At 50.6% G+C, this 14,841-nt stretch overlaps 1 protein-coding gene across 1 annotated transcript in view; it reads left to right on the forward strand.

The window, feature by feature from the left end:
- The first annotated feature begins 506 nt into the window (after nucleotides 1–506).
- Nucleotides 507–14,841, forward strand: part of LOC140396153 (PDZ domain-containing RING finger protein 4-like) — a 623,004-nt gene continuing 608,669 nt past the window's right edge. The window contains exons 1-2 of the mRNA XM_072484373.1: nucleotides 507–1,398; nucleotides 9,978–10,064. Of these exons, the coding sequence (XP_072340474.1) occupies nucleotides 682–1,398; nucleotides 9,978–10,064 (804 nt within the window). The 5' untranslated portion in view covers nucleotides 507–681. The remainder of the gene's footprint in view (nucleotides 1,399–9,977; nucleotides 10,065–14,841) is intronic.

Here is a 14,841-nt window from a genome sequence, read left to right on the forward strand (position 1 = left end):
CTAATAATGTAAGCCTACTTATGACACTAATAAAGATTCTTCTTATTATTACCTTGGAATTGTCCTCTGTCCTGAGCAGGGCTTTGCACATTGGGAAAAAGAGGTGCCGGTAAAGGAAGGGGGGGGGGGGGGGTAGTGCGGAGAGATGAAGGATGATTCTGGGATTTGGGAGAGTGGGGGACAGAGAAAGGGAAAGAAAGAGAGGAATGTGAAGGAAGGCGAACGGAAACCTCTGTGGCTTGCCTCATTCTTTTTAAGCTTTCCGTTGCTGGCCACTGGAATAGCTTTCTGTGTGATTCTTTCTGGTGACTTTTTTTAAATAAAATGTGACATTTCAATCTTAACAAATAAAAAAAGAAACATCGAGTCGACTTTGAACAACAGTGATCCAGTGATTCTGCACTGCAAGGGACTTCACCTTCCTGGACTTCATTTCTGGAGGCGACTGTTTTAGGAAGAATACGGTGGATTTGTGCTGATCCTGGCAGTACACAGTGAGAGAGAGAGTGAGTGAGTCCAGTCGGACTGGGAGACTTCAGTCTGAGCTGTAACAACTCAGCTAGCAGTTACTTGGAGCGTACAGTCTGCCAATGACTCTGGGCTGCACTTAGGAGGCTCCAGGCAACTTTCTGAACTGATCTTCACAACCGAGAACGTGAGAGAGATAGGGGGGTGGAGAAGATGGGGTTTGAACTGGATCGTTTCAGCGAGGAGGTGGACCCCGAGCTGAAGTGCAACCTGTGCAACAAGGTGCTGGAAGACCCGCTGACCACCCCGTGCGGGCACGTCTTCTGTGCGAGCTGTGTGCTGCCCTGGGTGGTGCAGCAGGGCATGTGCCCGGTGCAGTGCCAGAGGATGTCCACCAAGGAGCTCAACCACGTCCTGGCCCTCAGGAACCTCATCTCCAAGCTGGACATCAAGTGTGACTACCGCTCCCGGGGCTGCGGGAAGCTGGTCACCCTGCAGAAGCTGCCCGAGCATGTGGAGATGTGCGACTACAGCCCGGCCAGGTGCAGGAACAAGGGCTGCCAGGAGGTGCTCAACCTGAAGGACATGGATGTGCACATGCGGGAGAGCTGCGAGTGCCGGCCGGTGGGCATGTGCGAGCAGGGCTGCGGGCTGGTGCTGCTGTACCGGGAGCTGGGGCAAGGCGACAGGCACTGCTGCCTGGCCGCCCTGCGGGGCCGGGCAGCCTCCCTGCAGCACCGGGCGGCCAGCCTGGCTCAGGAGCTGAAGAAACAGGCGGTCCGCGCCGGCAAGCGGGAGCAGGCGCTGCTCGCCCAGGTCTCGGCGCTGCAGAGCGAGGTCCAGCTCACCGCCCTCAAATACCAGAAAAAGTTCAACGAGTACATGGTCCACATCAGCAACATCAGCAAGAACCTGGCCGGGTACGGCAAGGTGAGGCGGCGGTGAGGACTTTGAGAGGGGGGGGGGGGTGAGGACTTTGAGAGGGGGGGGGGGGTGAGGACTTTGAGAGGGGGGGGGGTGAGGACTTTGAGAGGGGGGGGGGGTGAGGACTTTGAGAGGGGGGGGGTGAGGACTTTGAGAGGGGGGGGGTGAGGACTTTGAGAGGGGGGGGTGAGGACTTTGAGAGGGGGGGGTGAGAGGACTTTGAGAGGGGGGGGGGTGAGGACTTTGAGAGGGGGGGGTGAGGACTTTTAGGGGGAGGGGGGGTGGGGTGAGGACTTTTAGGGGGGGTGAGGACTTTTAGGGGGAGGGGGGGTGGGGTGAGGACTTTTAGGGGGGGTTAGGACTTTGAGGGGGGGTGGGGGTTAGGACTTGAGGGGGGTGGGGGTTAGGACTTGAGGGGGTGGGGGTTAGGACTTTGAGGGGGGTGGGGGTTAGGACTTTGAGGGGGGTGGGGGTTAGGACTTTGAGGGGGGTGGGGGTTAGGACTTTGGGGAGAGGGGTGAAGAATTGGGGTGAGGGGGGAAAAAGTGGTGGTGGGGGGGGCAAGTGGTGGTGGGGGGGCAAGTGGTGGTGGGGGGGGAAAGTGGTGGTGGAGGGGGAAAGTGGGGGTGGGGGGGTAGGAAAGTGGTGGTGGGGGGGGGGAAAGTGGTGGTGGGGGGGGGAAAGTGGTGGGGGGGCAGAGTGGTGGGAGGGGGGGCAGAGTGGTGGGAGGGAGGGAAAGTGGTGGGGGGAGGGAGGGAAAGTGGTGGGGGGGGGAAGAAAGTGGTGGGAGGGGGGGAAGAAAGTGGTGGGAGGGGGGAAAAAGTGGTGGGAGGGGGGAAAAAGTGGTGGGGGGGGGAAAAGTGGTGGGAGGGGGGTAAAAAGTGGTGGGAGGGGGTAAAAAGTGGTGGGGGGGGTAAAAAGTGGTGGGAGGGGGGGGAAAAGTGGTGGGAGGGGGGAAAGTGGTGGGCGGGGGGAAAAGGTGGTGGGCGGGGGGGAAAGGTGGTGGGCGGGGGGGAAAAAGTGGTGGGCGGGGGGGAAAAAGTGGTGGGCGGGGGGGAAAAAGTGGTGGGCGGGGGGTAAAAAGTGGTGGGCGGGGGGTAAAAAGTGGTGGGCGGGGGGAAAAAAGTGGTGGGAGGGGGGAAAAAAGTGGTGGGAGGGGGGAAAAAAGTGGTGGGAGGGGGGAAAAAAGTGGTGGGAGGGGGGGAAAAAAGTGGTGGGAGGGGGGAAAAAAGTGGTGGGAGGGGGAAAAAAGTGGTGGGAGGGGGAAAAAAGTGGTGGGAGGGGGGGAAAAAGTGGTGGGAGGGGGGGAAAAAGTGGTGGGAGGGGGGGAAAAAGTGGTGGGAGGGTGGGAGGGGTGGGGAAGGGGGAAGAATTGGTAAGGGGGAGGAGGAAGAATTAGGGAGGGGGAAGTATTGTGGAGGAGGAGGAAGGGGGAAGAATTGGGAAGAGAGGAGGAGGAATTGTGGAGGGGGAAAGAATCGAGGAGGGAGGGAGGGGGAAAGAATCGAGGAGGGAGGGAGGGGGAAAGAATCGAGGAGGGAGGGAGGGGGAAAGAATCGAGGAGGGAGGGAGGGGGAAAGAATCGAGGAGGGAGGGAGGGGGAAAGAATCGAGGAGGGAGGGAGGGGGAAAGAATCGAGGAGGGAGGGAGGGGGAAAGAATCGAGGAGGGAGGGAGGGGGAAAGAATCGAGGAGGGAGGGAGGGGGAAAGAATCGAGGAGGGAGGGAGGGGGAAAGAATCGAGGAGGGAGGGAGGGGGAAAGAATCGAGGAGGGAGGGAGGGGGAAAGAATCGAGGAGGGAGGGAGGGGGAAAGAATCGAGGAGGGAGGGAGGGGGAAAGAATCGAGGAGGGAGGGAGGGGGAAAGAATCGAGGAGGGAGGGAGGGGGAAAGAATCGAGGGAGGGGGAAAGAATCGAGGGAGGGGGAAAGAATCGAGGAGGGAGGGAGGGGGACAGAATCGAGGAGGGAGGGAGGGGGAAAGAATCGAGGAGGGAGGGAGGGGGAAAGAATCGAGGAGGGAGGGAGGGAGGGGGAAAGAATCGAGGAGGGAGGGAGGGGGAAAGAATCGAGGAGGGAGGGAAGGGGAAAGAATCGAGGAGGGAGGGAGGGGGACAGAATCGAGGAGGGAGGGGGACAGAATCGAGGAGGGAGGGAGGGGGAAAGAATCGAGGAGGGAGGGAGGGGGAAAGAATCGAGGAGGGAGGGAGGGGGGGAAAGAATCGAGGAGGGAGAGAGGGAGGGGGAAAGAATCGAGGAGGGAGAGAGGGAGGGGGAAAGAATCGAGGAGGGAGAGAGGGAGGGGGAAAGAATCGAGGAGGGAGGGAGGGGGAAAGAATCGAGGAAGGAGGGCGGGTAAAAGAATCGAGGAGGGAGGGAGGGGGAAAGAATCGAGGAGGGAGGGAGGGAGAAAGAATCGAGCAGGGAGGGGGAAAGAATCGAGGACGGAGGGAGGGGGAAAGAATCGAGGACGGAGGGAGGGGGAAAGAATCGAGGAAGGAGGGAGGGGGAAAGAATCGAGGAAGGAGGGAGGGGGAAAGAATCGAGGAAGGAGGGAGGGGGAAAGAATCGAGGAGGGAGGGAGGGAGGGGGAAAGAATCGAGGAGGGAGGGAGGGGGAAAGAATCGAGGAGGGAGGGAGGGGGGGGATAGAATCGAGGAGGGAGAGAGGGAGGGGGAAAGAATCGAGGAGGGAGAGAGGGAGGGGGAAAGAATCGAGGAGGGAGAGAGGGAGGGGGAAAGAATCGAGGAGGGAGGGAGGGGGAAAGAATCGAGGAAGGAGGGCGGGTAAAAGAATCGAGGAGGGAGGGAGGGGGAAAGAATCGAGGAGGGAGGGAGGGAGAAAGAATCGAGGAGGGAGGGGGAAAGAATCGAGGACGGAGGGAGGGGGAAAGAATCGAGGACGGAGGGAGGGGGAAAGAATCGAGGACGGAGGGAGGGGGAAAGAATCGAGGAAGGAGGGAGGGGGAAAGAATCGAGGAAGGAGGGAGGGGGAAAGAATCGAGGAAGGAGGGAGGGGGAAAGAATCGAGGAGGGAGGGAGGGAGGGGGAAAGAATCGAGGAGGGAGGGAGGGGGAAAGAATCGAGGAGGGAGGGAGGGGGATAGAATCGAGGAGGGAGGGGGATAGAATCGAGGAGGGAGGGGGATAGAATCGAGGAGGGAGGGGGAAAGAATTGTGGAGGGAGGGGGAAAGAATTGTGGAGGGAGGGGGAAAGAATTGTGGAGGGAGGGGGAAAGAATTGTGGAGGGAGGGGGAAAGAATCGAGGAGGGAGGGGGAAAGAATCGAGGAGGGAGGCAGAGAGAATCGAGGAGGGAGGGGGAGAGAATCGAGGAGGGAGGGGGAGAGAATCGAGGAGGGAGGGGGGAGAGAATCGAGGAGGGAGGGGGAGAGAATCGAGGAGGGAGGGGGAGAGAATCGAGGAGGGAGGGGGAGAGAATCAAGAGAGGGGGCGAGAATCGAGGAGGGAGGGGTGAGAATCGGGGAGGGAGGGGGCGAGAATCGGGTAGGGAGGGAGGGGGCGAGAATCAGGGAGGGGGCGAGAATCGGGGAGGGAGGGGGGAAGAATCGGGGAGGGAGGGGGAGAGAATCGGGCAGGGAGGGTGGAAGAATCGGGCAGGGAGGGGGGAAGAAGCGGGGAGGGAGGGGGGAAGAATCGGGGGGGGAAGAATCAAGGGGGGAGGAAATGGTGGGGGGAGGGGAGGAATTGGAGGGAGGAATGGGGAAGGGGATCGTGGAGATGGAGAAGGGGGAGGAATTAAGAGGTGGGAGAAATTGGACAGGAGAAGGGGTAGGAATTGGGGAAGAAAGAGGAATTCGGGAGTGGGGAGGAATTGGGGAGGCAGGATGGGGTAGGGTGGGGGAAGTGGGGTAGGGTGGAGGAATAGGGGAGGGAGAGGAATAGTGGAGGGAGAAAGGGGAGGAATTGGGGATGGGGGAGAGATTGGGGAGGCAGGAAGGGAGGGGAATTGGGGAGGAGGTTGAAGGAAGGAGGAACTGGGAAGGGTTGAAGGGAGGGGGAATTGCATTAGAAATTTGGGCAGTGAAGGGAAATTGAGGGGGAGAATTGTGGGAGGGTGTAATTGGGTGGGGGAGAGAAGAAGAAATTGTGGGGAGGTGGAGCAGGAATTTTGGATGGGGGTGCAGGGAGATAGGAACAGGGCAAAAGCGAATTCGATTGGGAACTGATGTGGGGACGGCAATTGGAATCGGTGGGGGCAAGCACAATGGGTTGGCGAGGGGGATGAATTGGATGGTGAAAGGTGAGGGTGAAGGGGGAATTGGAAGGGACAGGGGAGAGAGAATCGGGTGAGGATGAGGTAGGATTGGAGGGGATGGGAGAGGAACTGTAAGGATTGGAAGGTCAGGAGCAATTGGTAGGTAAGAGCTAAGAGCCAATTGGGGGTGTCTGGGTGGGGCAATTGTGGGGTGGATAGAGGAGGGTCTGGGTCGGTTGGGGGAAGAGGGGATGGGCTGGAGGAGGAGTGGGAAGGAGAGGGGGAGGAGGAGGAAACGTGGGAGGAAGGGGAGGGAGTATGAGAGGGGGAATGAAGAGATGGAGGGTAATTTGGGGATATTGCGGAGGGGGGGCGTTGTGTGCGACTGAAGAGGTATTGGCAAGGAGGTGTTTGTGACTCACTCTGCAATCTTGCAGAGTATTTATCAATTGCACAAGCAACTGTCTCTTTAATTTTACATATTTATTTTGCTGCTCTTTTTCTAGTTATCATTTTGTAGTCGATAACCCTGTTTGGCTGTTCATTCACTGATGTGCTGTAAAAGAGGTAGTTATCGGATGCAGTGAACACTAGTGAATACCATGAGGGGAGGGGTGGGGGGGGAACAGGAATGAAGTAATTGCAGGAATTCCAATAAGCAGGAGGGAGGGAGAGGGAGATTATACATGTCTGTGATTTGTTTTGATAACTGAAGTAGCTTTAGGATTTTCATATTCGTTTCTTTTTCTTGTGTTGACATTAGAATGGAAGGACAAGCTGATTTAATGTGGACTTTAGCTCACACAATGACTTGCTACGGTTCAAACTGGAAACAAAAGCAATGCTGGGGGCCCTTTAAAAAAACATTAATTGCAGTTTGGAGAAAAAAATTGATTAACCTCATAAGCAGCAAAAACATCTGCCACCAATTTTGTGCTCAGCTTTTGTGCTAATTCAAAGACATAAAGTTGATTGGAGCACACTGAGAGAATTTAACAAAATAAGAAGCCAAATTGGTTAACGTGTTCAAGTTATCTTGTAATCCAATCACTTGATCTTTGAAATTCCTCTTCACTCAGGCAGGGCTTCTCTGCAATGTGTGAGGGAAAGGGTGTCCTCGTGTTTAACTCGAATTCTAAACGCAGCTGCTCTCCGGAACCCTGCGGTGATTTAAGATTTGGAATCGGGGATTACATGGTGACCCTTCAACAATCTATTGTGTTGTTGCCAAACCTTTATTTACTGCTGTGAGGTCTGTCCTGGGATGGGGTTTGCCGTGTTTGAACTATTGTTTGTTTGAACTGTGTTGGATGATTGTGTGTTTTATAAAACAACAACGTTGGTTGGGATGTTTTCAAGGTTCACTTACCCCTCTTGGCGCAGAAACACACACAAAGTCCAACATTTCACGATGGGAAAAGATGAAAATGAGCGTGAGTTGTGGCATAGAGTAGGATGCGTCCTGTGTTCAGCCTAAGGAGTCTTGCCGTAGTCATCTCATCGTCATTCTGCCATTGAGCATTGGCCGAAAACGGTATGTCAGCTTTCAGGTGTGAACGCCAGTTTGGCTCTCAGTCTGCTCGTTGACAGTGAGCTGCAATACTGAGCATATTGCTGCTGTTCATCAGCTCAACTTGAGGGAAGTTTAAACATCAGGAAGAAGGATTGCAGTGACTACAGAGAAATGTGTGACCATTTGCAGGATCTGGCTGCAGTATTTCCCCCCCCCCCAACCCCACACACACACACTTCAAGCTGCTATTCGTTCCCTGCTAGTGGTGTGTCGCAGCAGGAGGCAGCAAGGGCCATTGACTCCGTGTTTCTGTGTTTGAAAGAGTGTTCAAACATGTTACGCTGTAGTCAGGATGTGAGCTGAGCGGTGTTCGACAATAGGTTGTACTGAGTTTATTAATAGTAATCTTTATTAGTGTCACAAGTAGGCTTACATTAATACTACAATGAAGTTACTGTGAAAATCCCCAAGTCGCCACATTCCGGTGCCTGTTCGGGTACACTGAGGGAGAATTTGGAATGTTCAATTCACCTAGCAGCACATCTTTTAGGAGTTGTGGGAGGAAACTGGAGCACCCAGAGGAAACCCACGCAGACGTGGGGACAAAGTGCAGATTCTGCAGAGACAGTGACCCAAGTCAGGAATCGAACCCGGGTCCCTGGCACTGTGAAGCAACAGTGCTAACCACTGTACTACCATGCCTCCAAGAATGGGGGCGGGGGGGGGGGGGGGGGGGGGGGGGAGGCATATGCAATGATAAGTAAAGTCTTTCCTAACATTATGAGGTGAACTTTCCATTGAATTAAGGCATGACTTTGGCAGTAAATGGAATAATATGGATGCTTAAAAACTGTACCCAAATTGTTCTTTCACAAGAAACATTATTCCCCTTTCATACTTTTCTTGTGTCATTTGAGTCAGGTTTATGTTCTAAGTGCGCTTCCACCTCTTGTGAATTGGCGCTAGGTTATTTAGGAATGGTTTTCATATAAAGGTTTATTTAGCTTATTTGTTCATGGGATGTGGGCATCGCTGATAAGGGCAAAATCTGTTGCCCATCCTGAATGGTCCTTGAACTGACTGCCCACAGAGCCATTTCAGGGGGGCTGTTAAGAGTTGACCATATTGCTGTGGGTCTGGAGTCACATATAAGCCAGACCAGGTACAACAATTGATGATAGTACGGGCGGGATTCTCCAGCCTTTCCCACCCGGCAACAGGAGAATCCCGCCCGAGGTCACTGGACTTCTGCATTGTCAGCACCTCGCCCGTGGCGATCTTGCGGAATCCAGCCCTATAACTACTATTCCTGAGACTAGCTTTATATTCCATATTTATTAATTTAATTTAAATACCACCAGCTACTGTGGTGCGATTTGAACCCACATTGCCAGAGTATTGGGCTGAGCTTCTGGGTTACCAGCCAATGATATTACCACGAGACCAGCACCTCCCCATGGTGATCAGAAACCCACTTTGCCACAAAAGGCTATGGGCCGGGGTGAAGCGATGTGATTTAAAGTCTTCCAGTTCTGCCTGAACTGAAGTTAAACTAATCATCTTGTTGTATCCCGCATGCTTGAGGGCAGCATGGTAGCACAGTGATTTCCTCCGGGTGCTCCGGTTTCCTCCCACAGTCCAAAGATGTGCGGGTTAGGTGGATTCGCCATGCTAAATTGTCCTTAGTGTCCAAAAGGAAATGAATGCAAATTGTTGGGAGGCCCAGGTTACGTTGAGCTCACAGATGCTGGGCGAGTTCAGTCTCCCAAGTGCAAACAGTGCACTGATCCTTACAACGTGTCATTAAAATGGTTACAATAATGATTTTAAGATTAAATGCTGTCGCTGGGCATCGGTGTAAAGTGGCAAATGACAAGTTTAGAATGCCAGGAAGTTAATTTGTCCACAAAGAAAGGCAAGATTTGCATTTATATAACGACTTTCATGATCTCAGGACGATCCACGGAGCAGTTTTGAATTATCGTCATTGTTGCAATTTGAGGTGTTCAGCAGCCGACCCGTGCACAGCAGGATCCCACAAACAGCAATGAAATAAATTACCGGATCGTCAGTTTTACTGATGTTCCACTGCTGCCTCACGGCGCTGAGGACCCGGGTTTGATCCTGGCCCCGGGTCACCGTCCGTGTGGAGTCTGCGCATTCTCCCTGTGTCTGTGTGGGTTTCACTCCCACAACCCAAAGATGTGCAGGGGTAGGTGGATTGGCCACGCTAAATTGCCCATTAATGGGGGGGAAAAAGTAATTGAGTACTCCAAGTTTATTTTAAAAAACAAAGAAAAGTTTTTGTGACGTTGGCTATAGATTAGCCCACGGGCAAACTTCGTTATTCTTCAAAGTAGTGCCGCAGGATCTTATATTCTACCTGCGAGAGTAATCAGTAATGGTTTGACGCCAGATCCAAAAGACCGCCTGACGAATAGTGCGCCACTCTCCGCCTGGCTCTGCAGTGTCAGCTTGGAATTTCTGTGGGGTAGGCGGGAATGGGCTATTGAGTTGGATGATCAGCCACAATCATAATGAATGGCAGGGCAGGCCTGAATGGCCTACTCCTATTATCTATGTCTCCGGGGTGGAACTTGAACTTCAACTTCCTGACGCCGAAGTGAGAGTGCTCCCACTGAGTCCAAGGCTTATGGTCTTGTGGGTAGGATAATGAAGGCAAAAAATGTTTTTGTCATTCCACAAGCATCTGTGAAGAGCTGACTCAGACACACAGACCAATTAGGCCCCTCAACTGTACTTGCTGCTGTTTTTATTATGCTATGTTGCAGTTTAGACATTTACAGTTTCAGTCCTTTGAGAGGCATTCAAATGTTACTTTTGCTCTCTTCTAACAGGGTGGAGAAACCAAACCACTAACCATAGCTCTGCACCGAGAAAATGACACGCTTGGATTTAACATTATTGGCGGAAGACCCAGTCCAGTAAGTTTCAGAGAGCTTTCAGTACCTTTTATTTACAGCTTTGGCCTGTTTGACACAGGAGTTATTATTCGGTACAACTTGAAGATTCCTGAGAAACTGTCTGGCTACATGTCCTTTTCAGATAAATCAGATGCAACGTTTGCAGAGATGTTGCGCAGTTGGTATTACAGATGACCTGACCAATCCTTTAGGAGTTTGATTTGCCTGGCGTCTTAAATTTTAAATGCCTAATGACATGTCTCAAATATATACAGTCCCCAATATTTACACCGGTCCCACCTCTAGGCTATAATGTAGCAAATTAGATAGACATTTCTTTTTGAAAATTTATAAAAGTACATTCTATGACCGTTCAAATTACATAAGGAGTAAAACAATCCATTTCTTCCAATACTGTATGTTACGTGCCACGTTTACAATTACAGTCAATATCTACCATGTTTATCACCAAATCTCATCCTACTTTGCTACTAGAACTTTGGAAAGATACATTCCACAGCAGTGGAAATTGAGTGCAATCTAATTCAAGTCCTTTCCATACAGCTTGTGGAATGTATTCTGAGGTGCCTCAATACAATTGCAATTACAAGCTATATGTACAATATACATTCCATGATAAAGATACCGCCCGAGAGGTGTGACACAGTATCCAGCATCTCGGGACGCTCTGGCAGGTAGATCTTTGACCATATTCTTTCCTCATTGCACCTTTGAGGCAATGTAGTCCTGGACTTTGGAATGTACCAGTCTGCAACTCTCGAACGTGGCGAACTCTTTTTGTTATATAAATTTAGAATACTCAATTATTTTTTTCCAATTAAGGGGCAATTTAGCGTGGCCAATCCACCTAATCTGCACATCTTTGGGTTGTGGGGGTGAAACCCACGCAGACATGGGGAGAATGTGCAAACTCCACACAGACAGTGACCCGGGCCCGTGTCCTCGGCGCCGTAGGCTGCAGTGCTAACCACTGTGCCACCACGCCACCCTAGACATGGAGAACTCTTTTCAGCGGAAGACAAACATGTTTCAGGCAGGCCACATAGTGTATTTCACTGAGTTGATGGCTCTCCAACAGCAGTGATACTTATCTCGAGCTGCTCAGGATGAACTGGGACAGAAAACATCAAACCCGTGCTCGACTTTCTTTGCACAGACACATTCCAGAAGGGGGCAGACGACAGTCTCTTTATCACTGCATCGGGGGCAATGGGCAGAACGGATGAGACTCCGGGTGTGCAGAAAGGACCTGAAGGAGAGGACCTGTCTCGCCACTCGCCAAGCTACATATTGATGCTTGCTTGAAAGTTCTGACAATGGGGAATTCAGCCAAATGACTTTGACAGTCTGCTCATCCAACCATTGGAAAGGGTCCGCCATCTCCTTTGCTCCATTTCCTGCCAGGTGTCAAGGAGGTGTGAATCACTGCCTGATGGAATCATGGTGAGAGGTGTTTTCTGCGTAAAATTCTCCATGAGAGTGGTAGAGCATAAGTCCAACAGGCTGGAGCTTTCTACTGCAATTGAAATACAGAAATTGACCATTCGGCCAACAGGCTATTCTGCTGGTGGTGTTCCTCAAGTACCACCTCTCACTTCACTACATTTAACCCTGTCAGCATTGTCACGTGTGCCTTTCTCCTTCAGGTACCTATCTAGGTGGATTGGGAGTGTATTAAATTCAGCAAAAAATTCACAAATTGATAAAGAGAGTGTGAAAATAAACTTGCAAGAGATGTAAAAGCTTCCATAATTATGTAAAAAAGAGATTTAAGTAAATGTGGATTTAATCAGAAATAAGCACAGAAGAAATTATAATAGAGAATAAAGAAATGACAGTGAAATTCAACAAGTTCTTTGTATCTGACTTCGTGGTAGCAAACAAAATGACAATCTGGCAATAGTGGGGAACTAAGGGTTTGGCAAGAATGAGGAATTTAAAAGAATAGTGTTGGAGAAATTAATGAAACTAAAAACCAACAAATCACCTGTAATTAGGGGTTTAAAAAAGTGATAATAAATCCCAAGTGGAAGCAAAAGTACGGGATTTGGCAAAAGGCAAACTGGTGGTCATTGCCGGTCATGAGCCTTTGCGATAGGCCATACGTGGCAAAGTGCCTCTTGAGTTTCACAATTATCAAACCGCTGATTGTACTTGCCAAATAGTCCAGTTTGAACCGTCCAAAGTACCAATTTACCATACCATTACTGTCCCATTCAGAATGTCTGTTGCTGTGGACTGTACGTTAGCACTGTTGCCTCACCGCTTCAGGGATCCGGGTTCAATTCTGTCCTCAGGTGACTGTCCATGAGGAGTTTGCATTTTCTCCCCGTGTCTGCGTGGGTTTCTTCCAGGTTCTCTAGTTTTCTCCCACAGTCCAAACTGCAGGTTGGTGGACTGGCCATGGTCAATTGCCCCTTAGTTTCCAAAAGGTTAGGTGGTGTTCCTGGGTTAAAGGGATGGGGTGGAGGCATGGGTTTCAGTAGGGTGATCTTTCCAAGGGCCGCTGCAGCCACGATGGGCCGAATGGCCTCCTTCCATACTAACTTCTATGATTCTACGATAAATGCCCATGAGAAATGTGGGACCTAATGTTAGTGTAGCGACTCTTTTGTTTGGTGTGGCTTATGTGCATTGTAGGGAGAGCAATTGGAGACCTCCCTCAATGCCAGCTTGTATAGAAGGCCAATGCAGCGACTCTTTTGCCCTGGCCTTAGTTGTGTCCAATGTGGGGTGCCCTTGATTGGCTTGTTAGGTATGGTACTGGTGGAGAGCGGGTGGAATGATGAATCGCTGACCTCGCAGAATTAGACCATCTTGAATGGTTAGTTCCTCTCTGAAAGCAAGGAACACACCGAGGCCATGAGGAATCTCCCTAGAAGATTCCGGCCAGCCGTGTATGATGACATCATGCCATCAAGTGTATGTGACACCTTGCTGCAACCCTGGCTTCAACTCCTGGATGTGGCGGGAGGAAAGTCCCTCCTCTCCATGCTGTCGATGTGTGCCTCATGATCAGCCTGGTCTGTGGTGGACAGGAAGGCTCTGGAGAGGGCATCGGCTAGGTAGAATTCCTTGCCGTGCTTGTACACCTCACTGATGCTGTAGCTTTAACATCATGTGATTTGGCCGTGCAGATGCAGTGTGAAGAGGCTTTATCAGGATGGTTTTGAGCAGTCGATGGTCAGTTTCCACAATTGCCAGATGATCATAGATGAAGTTGTGGAATTGTTGACATGCAAAGCCAGGGAAAGGAGCTATTTTTCTATTTGCGCGTATAATGTTTCTGTGTCAGTGAGTCACCTCAAGGCAAAGGTTATTGATCAACCACTTTGTATGCATGTTGCACCAAGTCCATGCTGTGATGCATATTACAACCCCAGATCAGACCCCAACAGTGGCTAGGATACTAGACAAAAACCTCTACTTTATTTTGATTTTGTAAGACTGAGAAGAGGATAATTCATTCCAGGAGTGATTTCATGTAAAATAGGGATACGTTTTTTAACAACAAACTTTATTACTAATACAGCATTAAAATACCTTTAAAATTACACAAGAAAAGTAGCTTACAATTACCCTTTAAACAATGCTAATCGTTAGTGACACAATAACCCTTAACTGCTATCTTTACTTCCACTCAAATAACAAAGCCATCTCAGCTCTCAATCCACTTTCAAATACAGTTAGCACTCAGGAATACCTGCTGCACAGAGATGTCTGGATACTCTACTTTGAGAAAGGAGTGATCTTTTGACACTGCTTTAAAGAAAGAGACCCAAGGGCGGCATGTGGCGCAGTGGATAACACTGGGACTGCGGTGCTGAGGACCCGGGTTCGGATCCCGGCTCTGGGTCACTGTCCGTGTGGAGTTTGCACATTCTCCCCATGTCTGCGAGAGTTTCACCCCGACAACCCAAAGACGTGCCGGTTAGGTGGATTGGCCATGCTAAATTGCCCCTTAATTGGAAAAAACAAAAATAATTGGGTATTCTAAATTTATTAAAAATAAAAGAGACCCGACCCTGTCAGAAGACTGCAGGATCTCTAGCTGAAGTTTTCAGAAACTGTCTTCATAATTTGACTTCCATCTCCAGACCTAAAACTAAACTGCTTCTCTGCAAAATGTCTGGTACTCAAGCTCCTCTCATTAATTCCATCATTTTACCAAGCTGAAACACAACGTATCTAATTAACTCCACAGGAATAGCCCTTAATCCAAATAAAACTCCATTAGCCCCAGCTTTGATGATGCCTTAATTGCACCCCTGTCTCCTAAAACCTATCAAAGCAGGATTTTTAAAAACATGACTGCAGCAGTCGTACACACACTAACCCAGATTTTTAACCCTTACTACACCAAATACATATAATACAATGTATCTGAAATTCCAACATTCATCACACACATCTGCTGAGATTGGGGTAAGAGCTTGGACATTGAAGTATTGTAAAAGTAGTGGAGATGCCAGCGATCATTTGGGTCTGTTGAACGACCTGTGTGATGTTCTTGCCAATGCCATGCGAGGTCCGGATATAAGAGTTGAAGAAGTAGCCCAGTGATTTCACTGTAGCAAAGAATGAATTTTGAGCAGCAGTTTGTCCTACCCGAGGAACACTGTAGAGCGTGCTCATCAACCGGAGGGTTCGTGTGACGTATGGCTGCACTCTTCTCTGGATCAGGTTTTACACCACCATCTGTCAGCTGGTAGCCTACATGCTGCACCTGATTGACCCCGAATTGACACTTTGTAGGATTGAGCTTCAAATTGAGATC

The sequence above is a fragment of the Scyliorhinus torazame genome, chromosome 19, assembly GCF_047496885.1.
Source record: "Scyliorhinus torazame isolate Kashiwa2021f chromosome 19, sScyTor2.1, whole genome shotgun sequence".
Classification (NCBI taxonomy): Eukaryota; Metazoa; Chordata; class Chondrichthyes; order Carcharhiniformes; family Scyliorhinidae; genus Scyliorhinus; species Scyliorhinus torazame.